The following is a 15,920-nucleotide window of genomic DNA, read 5'->3' as shown; positions in this document are numbered from 1 at the left end:
TTTTCGGTGTCAGACGCATACGCTATTATTGCCTCCGACACCGAAACAGCCAGTGAGGATGAATGGGGGGATCCTTTTTTCCTCCATTCATCCTCATCATCCAGTGACGTGTCTGGGGGTAGAGTAGCGTACGCTGCCCCCCAGACACGTCTTTTCCGCCAGTACCTTCTCAATAAGAGATGACGGTATGGTGTGAAATTCTACAAACTCTGTGAGAGTACCTCAGGGTACACTTACAGATTCAGGGTACGTGCACACTGCGGGATGGCGAAGGATAACCCTTTGTGCATTCCGCAGCTGGCACCCGCTGGCGGACTGATGGAGGCGCGCGTCTCCGCCCATGTCATAAACTCCATTCTATGCACAGAAGGATTCAGTTGTCCGTCCAAAGAATGAACATGTTCATTCTTTGGACAGAGGGCGGAATCCGCCCGTGCATAGAAAGGATTTTGACACGAGTGGAGACGCGCGCCTCCATCAGTCCGCCAGCGGGTGCCAGCTGCGGAATGCACAAAGGGTTATCCTTCGCCATTCCGCAGTGTTCACGTACCCTTAGAGTTTATGAGGGAGAGGACACCTGAATCCAGCCCCAGATGCCCCCCCCCCCCCCCCCATCCTCTGAGATAGTGGGAAGATCATTCGGGAACTGATCTTCCCACTGCTGGATAAAGGTCACCACCTGTACGGAGATAACTTTTATACCAGCACCCCCTCTTCTGGTCCCTCACTGCCAGAGCTACTGTAGCTTGCGGCACGATCCGAAAATATCAGAAGCCGTAATAGAGCCCTAATATTTAGCAGCCATGGAGCTGACCCAGCGCTTCTAGATATGAAGGACCCCATATCGCACCAGGACAACATTTTCCAGGTGACGTCCCCCACACTGGAGAACGGGAGACCCCAGAAGAAGTGCAGAGTGTGGCGTAACAGGGGGATCAGGAAGGACGCCATTTTCCAGTGTGACACCTGTCCTGATGCATACTGCCTCTGCATACTGGATCGCTCCAAGGCGTACCACACGTCATTGGGGTTCTACATTATCTAATTATTGTCCCTTATTCCTATTTCAGGGGTCACGTTGGTCCGGGGATTATTCTGATCGCCATTATGGAGTCGGGAAGGAATTTTCCCCTGTGATGAGGCTACTGTCGTCTGCCTCACGAGGGTTTTTTGCCTTCCTCTGGATCAACACAGGTTGAGTTTGATGGACACCTGTCATTTCCAACCTTATAAACTAATAATTGGCCTAATACCCCCAAATAAATTAAAATTGTCCCTTTTCCCCAGCTAAATAGGTATGGCCGCCATTCCCATTAGAGACTTGCCATGATGCAATTACAAAGCCTCTGTGCGGCCAGGACAGTAGAAACCCCCCACAAGTGACCCCATTCTGGAAACATTTGTGCCGTGAAAATGAAAAAAATTGTATTCTACACATGTGCCCGTCACCAGTGGGGTCCACATGCTCACTGCACACCTTGTTAGATTCCGTGAGGGGTGTAGTTTCCAGAATGGGGTCACTTGTGGGGGGTTTCTACTGTCCTGGCCGCACAGGAGCTTTGTAATTGCGACATGGCCTCCATCCTCCATTCCAGCCTCTAAATGGCGCTCTGTCCCTTTGGTCGCTTGCCCTGTGCACATATGGCACATTATGTCCACATGTGGGGTATTTTCGTACTCAGGGGAAACTACCCTACACGTTTTGCTTTCTTTTTTTTTTTTTTTAACCCCTTGTGGAAATAGAAAAAATCAAGGCTAGACCAACATTTAGTGTAAAAAATGTTTAATTTTTACACTTAACCATTGATCTTGTCTTGGTTTTTTCATTTTCACAAGGGGTTAAAAGATAAAAAAACAAAACACAAAATGTGTAGAGCAATTTCCCCTGAGTACGAAAATACTCCACATGTGGACATAAAGCGCCATGCGGGTGCTGGGTAAGCCTCCAAAGGGAGGGAGCGCCATTTGGCTTTTGGAGGCTGGATTTGGCTGGAATGGATTTCAAGGGCCTTGTTGCATTTAAAAGGCCTCTGTGTTGCCAAGACAGTTAAAAAAAAAACCACAAGTGACCCCATTATGGAAACTACACCCCTCAGGGAATGTAACAAGGGGTGTAGTGAGCATATGGACCCCACTGGTGACGGGCACAAATGTGGTTACATTTTTTACACTATAATGTTGGTCTAGCCTTAAATTTTTCATTTTCACAAGGGGTTAAAAGAGAAAAAAAAACACATAAAATGTGTAGAGCAATTTCCCCCAAGTCCGTAAATACCCCACATGTGGACATAAAGCGCCATGTGGGTGCAGGGCAAGCCTCCGAAGGGAAGGAGCGCCATTTGGATTTTGGAGGTTGGATTTGGCCAGAATGGATGATGAACGCCTTGCCGCATTTACAGAGCCCTCGTGCTGCCAAGACAGTGAAAAAAGCGCATAAGTGACCCTATTTTGGAAACTACACCCCTCAGGGAATCTAACAAGGGGTGCAGTGAGGATATGGACCCCTGGATGACGGGCACATTTGTGCCGTGAAAGTGAAAAAATGAACATTTTCCCTTTCACGTCACATTGTTCTACATTTGTGCCCATCACCAGTGGGGTCCATATGCTCACTGCCCCCCTTGTTAGATTCCTTGAGGGGTGTAGTTTCCAGAATGGGGTCACTTGTGGGGGGTTTCCAGTGTCTTGGCAGCACGAGGGCTCTGTATATGCGACATGGCCCTTGAAATCCATTCCAGTGAAATCCAGCTTCCAAAAGCCAATTGGCGCTCCTTCCCTTTGGAGGCTCGTCCTGCGCCCGCTTGGCACTTTATGGCCACATGTGGGGTATTTCCGTACTCGGGAGAAACTGCGCTACATGTTTGGTCTTTTTTTCTCTTTTATCCCCTTACAAAAACAAAAATTGAATGCTAGAACAACATTTTAGTGTAAAAAATCGAATTTTTCCTTTTTTCCACCACAGTGTTCTGAAAATCTGTGAAGCACCTATGGGGTCCAGATGCTCACCGCACCCCTTGTTACATTCCTTGAGGGGTGTAGTTTTCTAAATGGTGTCCCTTTAGGGGTGTTTTTATGTTTTGGCACCCCAGAGCCTCTGCCAACCTGAAGTGGTACAGTCAGAAATGACCAAAAATAACGGAGCCATTGAAATTCACTAGGCGCTCCCTTATATCTGAGGCTTGTGGTTGCGTCAAATAGCGCAATAGGGCCACATATGGGGTATTTCTATAAACTGCAGAAACGGGGCAATAAATATTGGGGTGCATTTCTCTGGTAATAGGTTTATAATTATGAAAGATATTGGATTACAATAAAATCTCTGCACAGAAAATTAAAGTTTTCAAATTTCTTACACACTTTGCTTTTATTTCTGTGACTCTCCTAAAGGGTTAAAACACTTTCTGGATATGCTTTTGCAGAGTTTGGGGGGTGCAGTTTCTGAAATGGGGTGCTTTGTGGGGCTTCATAACATACAGGCCCCTCAAATACACTTCAAACGTGAACAGGTCCCTAAAAATATCTGATTTTGAAATTTTACTGAAAATTTGGAAAATTGCTGCTAATGTTTTAAGCTTTCTATTGTCTAAAAATAATGACAGAAAGTTTAATAAATGCCGCCAACATAAAGCAGACATGTTGCTAATGCTATTTAATATATAATTTATGTGGTATAACCATTTTCTGTATAAGCAGAAAAGTTTCAAAGTTGGAAAAATGCATTTTTTCACAATTTTTCACATTATTTTGGATTTTTTCTAAAGATTTGTTATAAGTATCGACTCCAATTTACAAGAAATGTAAAGTACAATATGTCACGAGAAAACAATCTCAGAATCAGCCGGATAGGTAAAAGCATCCGAAGTTATTAATGAATAAAGTGACACTGGTCATATTCATAAAATTTGTCTCTCTGTCCTTAAGGGGTTAATGGTCACGAAACAACTCAATCCAGTCTGCTATAGAGTATGAATTGTTGCCTCTCTCTGTATTCGCGATTCCTTTCACGGGTCCGTCCTCAAACCTGTGATCCGATCCGAACAAAGTTCTTGTCTCCCGTGCTCTCAGGGAAAAGCTTTTCTATCTCACAGTCTATAAGGGTTTCTGTCCCCCCAAAAAGATGCTAGAAATATTGATGTTCCATAATTTTTATAGCATTCAAAGGATAAAGAGCAGAAGCATGAAAGGTTCCTAGCCATCTTTTCGTGGCTTCTTGCTACCTCTGCTGCACATGATGGGTCCTTTTACACAGGTTATACATCGGTAGGCAGGAACCCTCGCTGCCGGTAATCAGTCAGTGTAAAGGGGCCAGCGTATAAACGAGAAATAACACGATCACCGGCTGACTGCATCTTTTCTGCAGGCATTAAATTATCCAAGGTCGCGACCTCCACATCTCCCCATGTAAACAGGTAAGTGCGAACCATAAAGTTATAGGCTGCAGAAATGTTGCAGTGATCTTGTTTGAGCCTTGTAAGTTCTGCAAATGAACGGCCACCTCGCTAACCGATGCTTGTTTGTGGAGCGCATCGAACCATGTAAAAGGACAATGCTTACTGTCCCGTCTCCACCAATCGGTGTAATCGAGCGATTGTTCATACAGCCCCAATTATTGAGCCGTGTAATAAGCTCTGTAAACGAGGGCCAATCTCGGCGGTCATTTTCAGCGCAGCCCCCTCATACAGCAGTAACCCTGTGGTGAGAGTTTCATAAAGAATGACAGAATTAGTAAGGTTTTGTGATGTCACTAGAGATCTATACAAATCATCTCCAGGCTTCAGTGACGCAAGTTTGTAATACATGTAGCCATTATCTGTCAAATCCGGCCGATATCAGCTCGTGTAATGGGGCCAGCGGTCAGCCGATAAACAAGCCAGAAATCGCTTAGCGGCTGATCACTCAATTTTGATCTGTCAAAAACGAATCATCTGTTGGCCGCACATCTCTCCGTGTAATAGTTGGTCACATGATCATGGAGCGGTGTAACAGGCTCTAGGAGATCAGTGTCCGGGTCAGGCCCTGTAATATTACACTGCAGTCTGTAGATTCTACATCTAACGCCCTCTTCCCACTATGTGCAATGAGATCAGCCGCCACCACTGCCTTTTCCTATTGAAATGAACAAACACATAAGGCCGGCTGCCCATGAGCGCAATACAAATACATTTTTCCATTATATTCTGGCCTTATGACTGGCCGTGGTTTGTGGTGACCTTTACTGGCGGCCGTCACCAGACCCACAGAGAACACTTATGGCTTTAATACTTAAAATGCATCTGTATTCTAGTGAAACCGTCCATAGACCCCACCTTCATATTGGGGGGGGGAGACATAGGAGAGGAGCGGTGATGCTGTGAGAAGCAGCAGCCAATCATCTGTAAGAAATGAAATACAATGCCAATAATCCCTTTAAGGGTTACATGAAAATGAAAGTAACTTCCAGCAGCTCCTCCCTTCACACTCAGGCGTTTCCCTTCTCGGAGATCTGGTATTTCTACACTCTATGCTGTGCCAAGGTACGATGCTTTTCTCTCTCCTATATGATATACTGTATATATAGGGTGATATGTTTTATAGTGGGGGGTGTATATTGGTCAGGGATATGAGGGGAGCACAATGTTAGGCCATAAAGGATAGAAACATCATAAAGATGCAAGAGCTGCGGTCACATAAGAATACAGTGATACCCCAGGTAATGAGAGTCTCCGAGCTCCAGTCACATCTATCTGTACTGACCCTCGTATAACCGGACTCATAGAGAAGCATCACTAAAAATTCTGCTTAGTTTTCTCTTAACCCTTAAACTCCTTGCTTCCATCCACCTAATACACAGTGGTATTCAGCTGTGACTGAGATAGCGAAGAGGTTAGATAGACGGAGGGAGCTCCCCCTGTATTACAATCACTCCCCTTCTGAAGACGGTTATAGCAGCCGGGGGACTAGTACAGGACCTCTGGCCTCCCATCTGTGCGCTCCTATTAGAGCTTAAAGGGGGATTCCAGGCAATTAGGTCTGCCAGCCAATCAGTGACTGAGGAGCACTCCTGTACATAGCTCATCTGTCCATTTAGCCTGGAAAACCCCTTTAATAGAAACTGCACTGATCACTTCTTCCACTATTAGGACATAAATAGTTTAATACTAAGTCTCCCTATATAATAAAGGACTATGCTAAGGCTATGTTCACACATTGCATTCTGGTCAGTGTCTGTAGGCAAAATCAGGAGTGGAGCCGACAGAGAAAAACTATAATGGAAAGAATGTGTGCAGTTTGGCGCTGTTCACACATAGTATTTCCGTTCAGGAGTGGGTTGAAAATACAGAAACTGTCCAAATCTTTTCATGATGATTTTACCCTGCCAGTTCCACTCCTGTTTATGGTTGAAAAAATACTGACCAAAAGACTGATGGAAATACTATGTGTGAACATAGCCTAAGGGTATTATTACACGGGCCGATGGGGGCCAGATACCACCTGTAAGATCTGCTAGATCGTTGCTCGTTTACTAGGCCTATTACACGGCCCGATAATCGTTCAATAAGGGCTGCAGGGACATCGTTACCGATGTCCTTGCAGCCCTTGCTAAACTGTATACATTACCTATCCACGCTCCAGGGCTCCTCCTGTGGTCTGCTTCTCCCCGGGTCCCCTCTGATTGGCCAGGCGGCCTGTCAGCTGACAGGCCACTCTGAAGCTGGAGTGCGCGGGACCCAGGGAGAAGACCGCAGGAGCAGCCCTGCAACATGGATAGGTAATGTATACCGTCAGTCGCCGGCCGCGCACTGCTATTACACGTAGCGGTGCGCGGTCGGCGCTCGACAAATATAGCTCCAAACCTATATGAACGATCAGCCGATGACAACGATCATCGGCTGATCGTTGTATTTATTACATGGAACAATAGTCGGCAGTGAGCAATCCGTAAGGGCCTATAACTGATCTTTGCCTTTTAACAGGAGCCATTACACCAAGCGATTATTGGCCGAATACATTAATGGGGCCAGGGGCGTAGCTAAAGGCTGATGGGCCCTGGTGCAAAATTTTAGCTTGGGGCCCCCCCATCTCACCCGATCAGGCAAAGTCCTATCTAACGTTATATCCAATTACTCTAATGTGCCACCATGTTCTAATGCCCTGTCACTGCCTCCACCTCATGTACTGCACTACTGCCCCCAATAATGAATGGACTGTACTGTGTCATTGTCTAATCATTGTATTCCAATCTATGACACTCCGGCTGAAAAACTACAACTCTCATCATGAACTGCCAGTTGGGAACGATGGGGGTTGTAGTGCTGCAACCTGAAGAGCCACATGCTGCAAAACTACAACTCCCATAATAAACTGTCAGCAGGGCACGATGAAGTTTGAACTTTTGCAACCTGGAGAAGTCACCTGATATCACCTGCAGTCCTATGTAACACCACAGATAACACAGTAATATCTGAGTACAGATAATGTAGTAGTCACCTGCAGTCCTATGTAACACCACAGATAACATAGTGATATCTCTGAGTACAAATAATGCAGTAGATGTCACCTGCAGTCCTATGTAACACCACAGATAACACAGTGATATCTCTGAGTACAGATAATGTAGTAGTCACCTGCAGTCCTATGTAACAGAACAGATAACACAGTGATATCTCTGAGTACAGATAATGTAGATATAGACCCCCTGTGTAGCCCCCCCATAGTATAGACCCCCTGTGTAGCCCCCCACAGTATAGACCCCCTGTGTAGCCCCCCCCACAGTATAGACCCCCTGTGTAGATCCCCCACAGTACAGACCCCCTGTGTAGCCCCCCTCCCATAGTATAGACCCCTTGTGCAGCCCCCCCAGTATAGACCCCTTGTGCAGCCCCCCTCCCATAGTATAGACCCCTTGTGCAGCCCCCCCCAGTATAGACCCCTTGTGCAGCCACCCCCAGTATAGACCCCTTGTGCAGCCCCCCCCAGTATAGACCCCTTGTGCAGCCCCCCCCAGTATAGACCCCTATTGCAGCAACCCCCAGTATAGACCCCTTGTGCAGCCCCCCCCAGTATAGACCCCTTGTGCAGCCCCCCCACAGTATTGACCCCTTGTGCAGCCCCCCGCCCAGTATAGACCCCTTGTGCTGCCCCCCCCAGTATAGACCCCTTGTGCAGCCCCCCCCCCCCGGATAGACCCCTTGTGCAGCCCCCCCCCCCCCGTATAGACCCGCTGTGCAGCCCCCCCCAGGATAGACCCCTTGTGCAGCCCCCCCTCCCCCGTATAGACCCGCTGTGCAGCCCCCCACATCGCAACATTTATGTAAACAATGAAAAAAAAAAAAAAACTAAATAAACTCACCTCACCTGGATCCTTGATCTCCCTCAGGCCTGGCAGCTTCTCTTCAGTTCAGTGAGCTTCCGGGATGTCGGCCCTGGCCGGAAGCTCACTGATGCAGGACCGCGGCGCCCGGATTTCCCCTCTCTACTGCACGGCGGCTGACATGTGATGTGATGACGTCACATGTCAGCTGCCGAGGAGGAGGAGAAGTCCCGGCGCCACGGTCCTGCATCAGTGAGCTTCCGGCCAGGGCCGGCATCCCGGAAGCTCACTGAACTGAAAGAGGTCCGGCGCGGCTATTTAACTGCACGGGGGCGGGGGGCATATACCCTGCTGCGGTCCCCCCGGATTGGGGGAGCACAGGAGGAATTGGCAAGGGGGGCCGTGCGGGCCCCCCTAGCGTAGGGGCCCGGTCGCCATGGCGATCCCTATAGCTACGCCACTGAATGGGGCCTTTACTCCATGCTCCCAGAATAAGTACTGATGGCACCGAGCATGTTCTTCTCTGCTGACATATCTGTACGCTCTCCTGCAATGTGCGGGATGTCAGCAGAAATGGTGTAATACGCATACATGATCATGTCCCCACCCCATGGAAACCAGGAGAAAGGAGGCATAACAATAACGGGAGGAAATTGGGAAGTTTCTACTAATTTAATGGAAAAGATTTATCATAATCAGACAACCCCTTTAACATAAAAAAGAAAAAAAAAACATAAAAAAGAAATCTCCTACGTAACAATTCAAAGTATTACTAAAACTTATTAATAAATATTTTTTTTTATTTAGTTTGCTTGTGATGTGCTACATATAGTGTGACTTTACGTGACTTTGGTGTGATCTTCCATGGGATATGACTGCAGCCATACATATAGTTACACTGAAGGCCTCCTTTATTAGAGCCCCCGTCTAATAGTACATTGGACCCTTCTTGGGATTCACAACCACAGCAGTTTATTACAGTATAGATCCAACCAGGTGATGAAATTGTTCTGTGGGAACAGAACTGGATAGGATTGCTTCTCACCGTTCCCACTTCACATGGAGGTCCTGACATGCTCCGAACAACCTGTTCTACCTCATTCCAGAGATTTCTATAGGATCAAAATATGAGGACTATAAAGGCCAAGGAAGCAAGGAAAATCCTGTGATGTTCCTGGAACTACAGCAGTCCATGACTATACAACCCTTGTGGATGGTGCCTACTACTGCAAACAGTCCAAACATCCATCCACAAGTATCACAGGAACAAAGGTCCCATCAGCATGGTGCCTCAGAGATCTGGATCCATCTGACCGGCCATGTTTCTGCCAGAGATCTGGATCCATCTGACCGGCCATGTTTCTGCCAGAGATCTGGATCCATCTGACCGGCCATGTTTCTCCTCAGAAATCTGGATCCGTCTGACCAGCCATGTTTCTCTATAGAGATCTGGATCTATCTGACCGGCCATGTTTCTCCACTGAGATCTGGATCCATCTGACCGGCCATGTTTTTCCACAGAAATCTGGATCCATCTTACCAGCCAGGTTTATCCACAGAGATCTGGATCCATCTGACCAGCCAGGTTTATCCACAGAGATCTGGATCCATCTGACCAGCCAGGTTTATCCACAGAGATCTGGATCCATCTGACCGACAATGTTTCTCCACAGAGATCTGGATCCATCTGACCGGCCATGTTTCTCCACAGAGATCTGGATCCATCTGACTGGCCAAGTCTTTCCACAGAAATCTTGATCCATCTTACCAGCCATGTTTCTCCACAGAGATCTAGATCCACCTGACCGGCCATGTTTCTGCACAGAGATCTTGATCCACCTGACCGGCCATGTTTCTCCACAGAGATCAGGAACCATCTGACTCGCCATGTTTCTCCACAGAGATCTGGATCCATCTGACCAACCATGTTTCTCCACATAAATCTGGATCCATGTGACTGGCCATGTTTCTACACATAAATCTGGATCCATGTGACTGACCATGTTTCTCCACAGAGATCTGGATCTACCTGACCGGCCATGTTTCTCCACAGAGATCTGGATCCATCTGACTGGGTCACCTGAGACAGAACCGCGCACATATTATTCCAATGCTCGGCATATACGTCAGGGTATTTTGCATAGTAAATCTTCCTGTTTTCACTTATGTGATTTGTGTGTTAAATCTTTATTCTCCATAATGCTAAACATTACAAAACTACACGGAAAACCCCTTTAAACTGCAGACTCTTCTTACATACATTCATGTGACATCTTGTGTCATATTTGGGACGATTTTTTCAGAACGAGTTTTGTTTCTGAATGCCTCTATATTGGAGGGTATATCATGTATTGGGGTTCTCCAGTTCTAGAAGAACATGGACGCTTTCTTCCAGATACAACTCCACGCCAGTCCTTAGTTTGGATGTCATTTTTGCTGCTCAGTCCTATTGAAGTGAATGGAGCTGAATTGTGATACCACACACAACCTGAGGACAGGGATGGCGCTGTTTTTGCACCAATGTTGTGTTATTTCTAATTCTGTATAACCTATTCAACAATCTAACAATCTCTAAAAACTGCAAAAATAATTAATATAGTAAATTTTACCGTAGATTTGTCTCATGTAAATCTACCTGCCATATAATTCGATGCGTTCAGCCTTTTTGAGCCCTTTATTCACAGAATTCATTTCCGCTTAGCATTGTAGCCATGCAGCCCTGGGGTCCTGGGTTCAAATTCCACCAAGGGCAACAAAGAGTTTGTATGTTCCCTCCGTGTTTGCGTACGTTTTCTCTGGTTTCCTCCCACTTCTAAAACCTACAGCTAGGTGAATGTAGATTGTGAGCCCTAATGGGGACAGGGGCAAAAAGTGACAAACTATGTAAAGCATGATGGGAGTTGTAGTTTTGTAATAGTTGGAGGGTCTGTGTTTGACACCCGTGTTCTAGGCAATAGACATTTAGGCCACAATGTGGATAAAAATGTTACAAAAATCCAATTACGGCTATGTACACACATTTGTTTTCGACCATATTTTTGAACGGACGTCATTTGGAGGGGATAATACAGTACGTCCGCAATTGGATAATTATAGCCGTAATTATAATCTCGTCACAATCTCGCCTAAGAATGATGGCCATCCAAAAATACTGCCGAAAATAAACATGGTGTGAGCATTGCCTAATCCTGATGAAGTAATGGAACAGGGAACGGCACAGAAAGAGGCAGTAAAACTAAACATACAAATTATTTTTCTACATTTTCCTAAAATGAAAAAGATATAAATGAAACACAGTTTTTTTTTGCTTCTAAATATAATAAAGTTTTTTTTTTTTTTTTTCTTCATTTTGCAGGAGATTTTCCTCTCCTCCCCAGATCAGGAATGAGTATTATAACTCCCGGTGAAGGTAAGGACCCTTCCTCCTCCTCCTCCTCCTCCTCTTCTTATAACAATCTTATTACTGTATTAGGTAAATGATCCGGATGAGGAATAGCCTAGAAATGGCTGCTGGGACATTACACACAGGGCACTGATCCTAAATACGTAGCATTACCCTTTTGTCCTATGTTGTTCTGTATATTTTCCTTTTCAGTGCAGCTAGAGTGGGCAGGGCTTCGGAAGTGACCTATGATAGTAGCCGACTACAGTTCCCATCATGCAGTGCTGCCAGCTACTTCCGGCTGTTCTCCTGTATCTCTGTGATTGCTGCTCAGGGCCTCAGTTATGAGAGCTGCCCATGTTGCCCATAGTAACCAATCAGAGCTCAGCTTTCATTTTACCAGAACAGTTTTGAGAAATTAAAGGGGTAGTCCACCAAAAAATGTTTTCTTTCAAATCAACTGGTGCCATAAAGTGCCAGAGATTTGTAATTCACTTCTATTAAAAAATCTTAAGTCTTCCAGTACTTATCAGCTGCTGTGTGTCCAGCAGGAAGTGGTGTTTTCTTTCCAGTCTGACACAGTGCTCTCTGCTGCCACCTCTGTCCATGTCAGGAACTGTCCAGAGCAGTAGCAAATCCCCATAGAAAACCTCTCCTGCTCTCTAGACTGGAAATAATACAACTTCCTGTTGGGCATACAGCAGCTGATAAGTACTGGAAGGCTTGAGATTTTTTAATAGAAGTAAATTACAAATCTCTGGCACTTCATGGCAGCAGTTGATTTGAAAGAAATTTTTTTTTGGTGGACTACCCCTTTAAGGCCAGAAATGAGGCCAACCTCTTGTGCACCTTGTATTGTGCCCCCCTCACTATTGAGCCTCCCACAGTAGTTCCTAGTACGCATGGCAGACTACAAGTGCTGAGCAAGCGAAACCAATCTAGTGCACGGAAATAAGCAGATAGTAATATTACTGAAATATAAAGAGGTAAGCGGCACCATAAAAGTAGTCAAGCCTCTTAGGGTATGTGCACACTACGGAATTAAGTGAGGAATTTCAAGCAGAAGCTGTGCGGCAGGCGACATGTCGGTTCTTTGGGCTGATGGTGGATTGAGCTTCAGAATATCATTGAGTCTATGGGACATGCGGAACTTCAAGCGGAGTCCGCCGGCCTCTGTTTAAAATTCCTCGCTTAATTCCATACCCTTAAGTACAAGGATGCACGCCTCATCAGACTGGACCAAACATCGGCCACAGATCCAAGTAAAAAGAAGGAGACAGCACCTCAATAGAAATTTGTCTTTACTCCACACCACAATGTAACGTTTCGCTTACAAGCTTGAGGAACTCTTGTTGAAAGCTGATAGGTTACATTATGGTGTGGAATAAAGACAGTCATATTACTGATCACTGAGGCAAATCCCGGCTAGCAGACAAAGAATAATCGTAAAACAGCTCAGAAAACTCCCACAGATGAGTTACAAACCTTTACTTAAGCAGAGCATTAACCCTATGGTTGATGGCAGAGGCAGGGGGGGCAGCAATCCTATGGCTGATAGCAGAGGCAGGGGGGCAGCAATCCTATGGCTGATGGCAGAGGCAGGGGGGCAGCAATCCTATGGCTGATAGCAGAGGCAGGGGGGCAGCAATCCTATGGCTGATGGCAGAGGCAGGGGGGGCAGCAATCCTATGGCTGATGGCAGAGGCGGGGGAGCAGTAATCCTATGGCTGATAGCAGAGGCATGGGAGCAGCAATCCTATGGCTGATGGCAGAGGCAGGAGAGCAGCAATCCTATGGCTGATAGCAGAGGCAGGAGAGCAGCAATCCTATGGCTGATGGCAGAGGCAGGAGAGCAGCAATCCTATGGCTGATAGCAGAGGCAGGGGAGCAGCAATCCTATGGCTGATAGCAGAGGAAGGAGAGCAGCAATCCTATGGCCGATGGCAGAGGCAGGAGAGCAGCAATCCTATGGCTGATGGCAGAGACAGTAGAGCAGCAATCCTATGGCTGATGGCAGAGGCAGGAGAGCAGAAATCCTATGGCTGATGGCAGAGGAAGGAGAGCAGCAATCCTATGGCTGATGGCAGAGACAGGGGAGCAGCAATCCTATGGCTGATAACAGAGGCAGGAGAGCAGCAATCCTATGGCTGATGGCAGAGGCAGGAGAGCAGCAATCCTATGGCTGATAGCAGAGGCGGGGGAGCAGCAATCCTATGGCTGATGGCAGAGACAGGGGAGCAGCAATCCTATGGCTGATGGCAGAGGCAGGGGAGCAGCAATCCTATGGCTGATGGCAGAGGCAGGAGAGCAGCAATCCTATGGCTGATGGCAGAGGCAGGGGAGCAGTAATCCTATGGTTGATGGTAGAGACAGGGGAGCAGCAATCCTATGGCTGATGGCAGAGACAGGAGAGCAGCAATCCTATGGCTGATGGCAGAGACAGGGGAGCAGTAATCCTATGGTTGATGGTAGAGACAGGGGAGCAGCAATCCTATGGCTGATGGCAGAGACAGGGGAGCAGCAATCCTATGGCTGATGGCAGAGATAGGGGAGCAGCAATCCTATGGCTGATGGCAGAGATAGGGGAGCAGCAATCCTATGGCTGATGGCAGAGGCAGGAGAGCAGCAATCCTATGGCTGATGGCAGAGGCAGGAGAGCAGCAATCCTATGGGTGATGGCAGAGGCAGGGGAGCAGTAATCCTATGGCTGATAGCAGAGGCAGGGGAACAGCAATCCTATGGCTGATAGCAGAGACAGGGGAGCAGCAATCCTATGGCTGATGGCAGAGGCAGGGGGCAGCAATCCTATGGCTGATGGCAGAGGCAGGAGAGCAGCAATCCTATGGCTGATAGCAGAGGCAGGGGAGCAGTAATCCTATGGCTGATAGCAGAGACAGGGGAGCAGCAATCCTATGGCTGATAACAGAGGCGGGGGAGCAGCAATCCTATGGCTGATGGCAGAGACAGGGGAGCAGCAATCCTATGGCTGATGGCAGAGGCAGGGGAGCAGCAATCCTATGGCTGATGGAAGAGGCAGGAGAGGAGCAATCCTATGGCTGATGGCAGAGGCAGGGGGCAGCAATCCTATGGCTGATAGCAGAGACAGGGGAGCAGCAATCCTATGGCTGATGGCAGAGGCAGGGGGCAGCAATCCTATGGCTGATGGCAGAGGCAGGGGAGCAGCAATCCTACGGCTGATAGCAGAGGCAGGGGGCAGCAATCCTATGGCTGATGGCAGAGGCAGGAAAGCAGCAATCCTATGGCTGATGGCAGAGACAGGGGAGCAGCAATCCTATGGTTGATGGCAGAGGCAGGAGAGCAGCAATCCTATGGCTGATGGCAGAGGCAGGAGAGCAGCAATCCTATGGCCGATAGCAGAGGCAGGGGGGGGGGCAGCAATCCTATGGCTGATGGCAAAGACAGGGGAGCAGCAATCTTATGGCTGATGGCAGAGGCAGGGGGGCAGCAATCCTATGGCTGATGGCAGAGACAGGGGAGCAGCAATACTATGTTTGATGGCAGAGGCAGGGGGGCAGCAATCCTATGGCTGATGGCAGAGGCGGGGGAGCAGTAATCCTATGGCTGATAGCAGAGGCAAGAGAGCAGCAATCCTATGGCTGATGGCAGAGACAGGGGAGCAGCAATCCTATGGCTGATGGCAGAGGCAGGAGAGCAGCAATCCTATGGCTGATAGCAGAGGCAGGAGAGCAGTAATCCTATGGCTGATGGCAGAGGCAGGTGGGCAGCAATCCTATGGCTGATGGCAGAGGCAGGTGGGCAGCAATCCTATGGCTGATAGCAGAGGCAAGAGAGCAGCAACACTATGGCTGATAGCAGAGACAGGGGAGCAGCAATCCTATGGCTGATAGCAGAGGCAGGAGAGCAGCAATCCTATGGCTGATGGCAGAGACAGGAGAGCAGCAATCCTATGACTGATGGCAGAGGCAGGAGAGCAGCAATCCTATGGCTGATGGCAGAGGCAGGGGAGCAGTAATCCTATGGCTGATGGCAGAGGAGCAGTAATCCTATGGCTGATAGCAGAGACAAGAGAGCAGCAATCCTATGGCTGATAGCAGAGGCGGGGGAGCAGTAATCCTATGGCTGATGGCAGAGGCGGGGGAGCAGTAATCCTACGGCTGATGGCAGAGGCAGGGGAGCAGCAATCCTATGGCTGATGGAAGAGGCAGGGGAGCAGCAATCCTATGGCTGATGGCAGAGGCAGGTGGACAACAATCCTATGGCTGATGG

At 47.8% G+C, this 15,920-nt stretch overlaps 1 protein-coding gene across 1 annotated transcript in view; it reads left to right on the top strand.

Moving 5' to 3' along the window:
- Nucleotides 1–5,245: 5,245 nt before the first annotated feature.
- LOC138792248 (NACHT, LRR and PYD domains-containing protein 12-like) overlaps nt 5,246–15,920 on the top strand; it is a 53,006-nt gene continuing 42,331 nt past the window's right edge. The window contains exons 1-2 of the mRNA XM_069969447.1: nt 5,246–5,513; nt 11,646–11,699. Coding sequence (XP_069825548.1) covers nt 5,501–5,513; nt 11,646–11,699 — 67 coding nt within the window. The 5' untranslated portion in view covers nt 5,246–5,500. The remainder of the gene's footprint in view (nt 5,514–11,645; nt 11,700–15,920) is intronic.

This window comes from Dendropsophus ebraccatus, chromosome 5, assembly GCF_027789765.1.
Source record: "Dendropsophus ebraccatus isolate aDenEbr1 chromosome 5, aDenEbr1.pat, whole genome shotgun sequence".
Lineage (NCBI taxonomy): Eukaryota > Metazoa > Chordata > Amphibia > Anura > Hylidae > Dendropsophus > Dendropsophus ebraccatus.
This window is presented reverse-complemented; position numbering and strand designations above follow the sequence as displayed.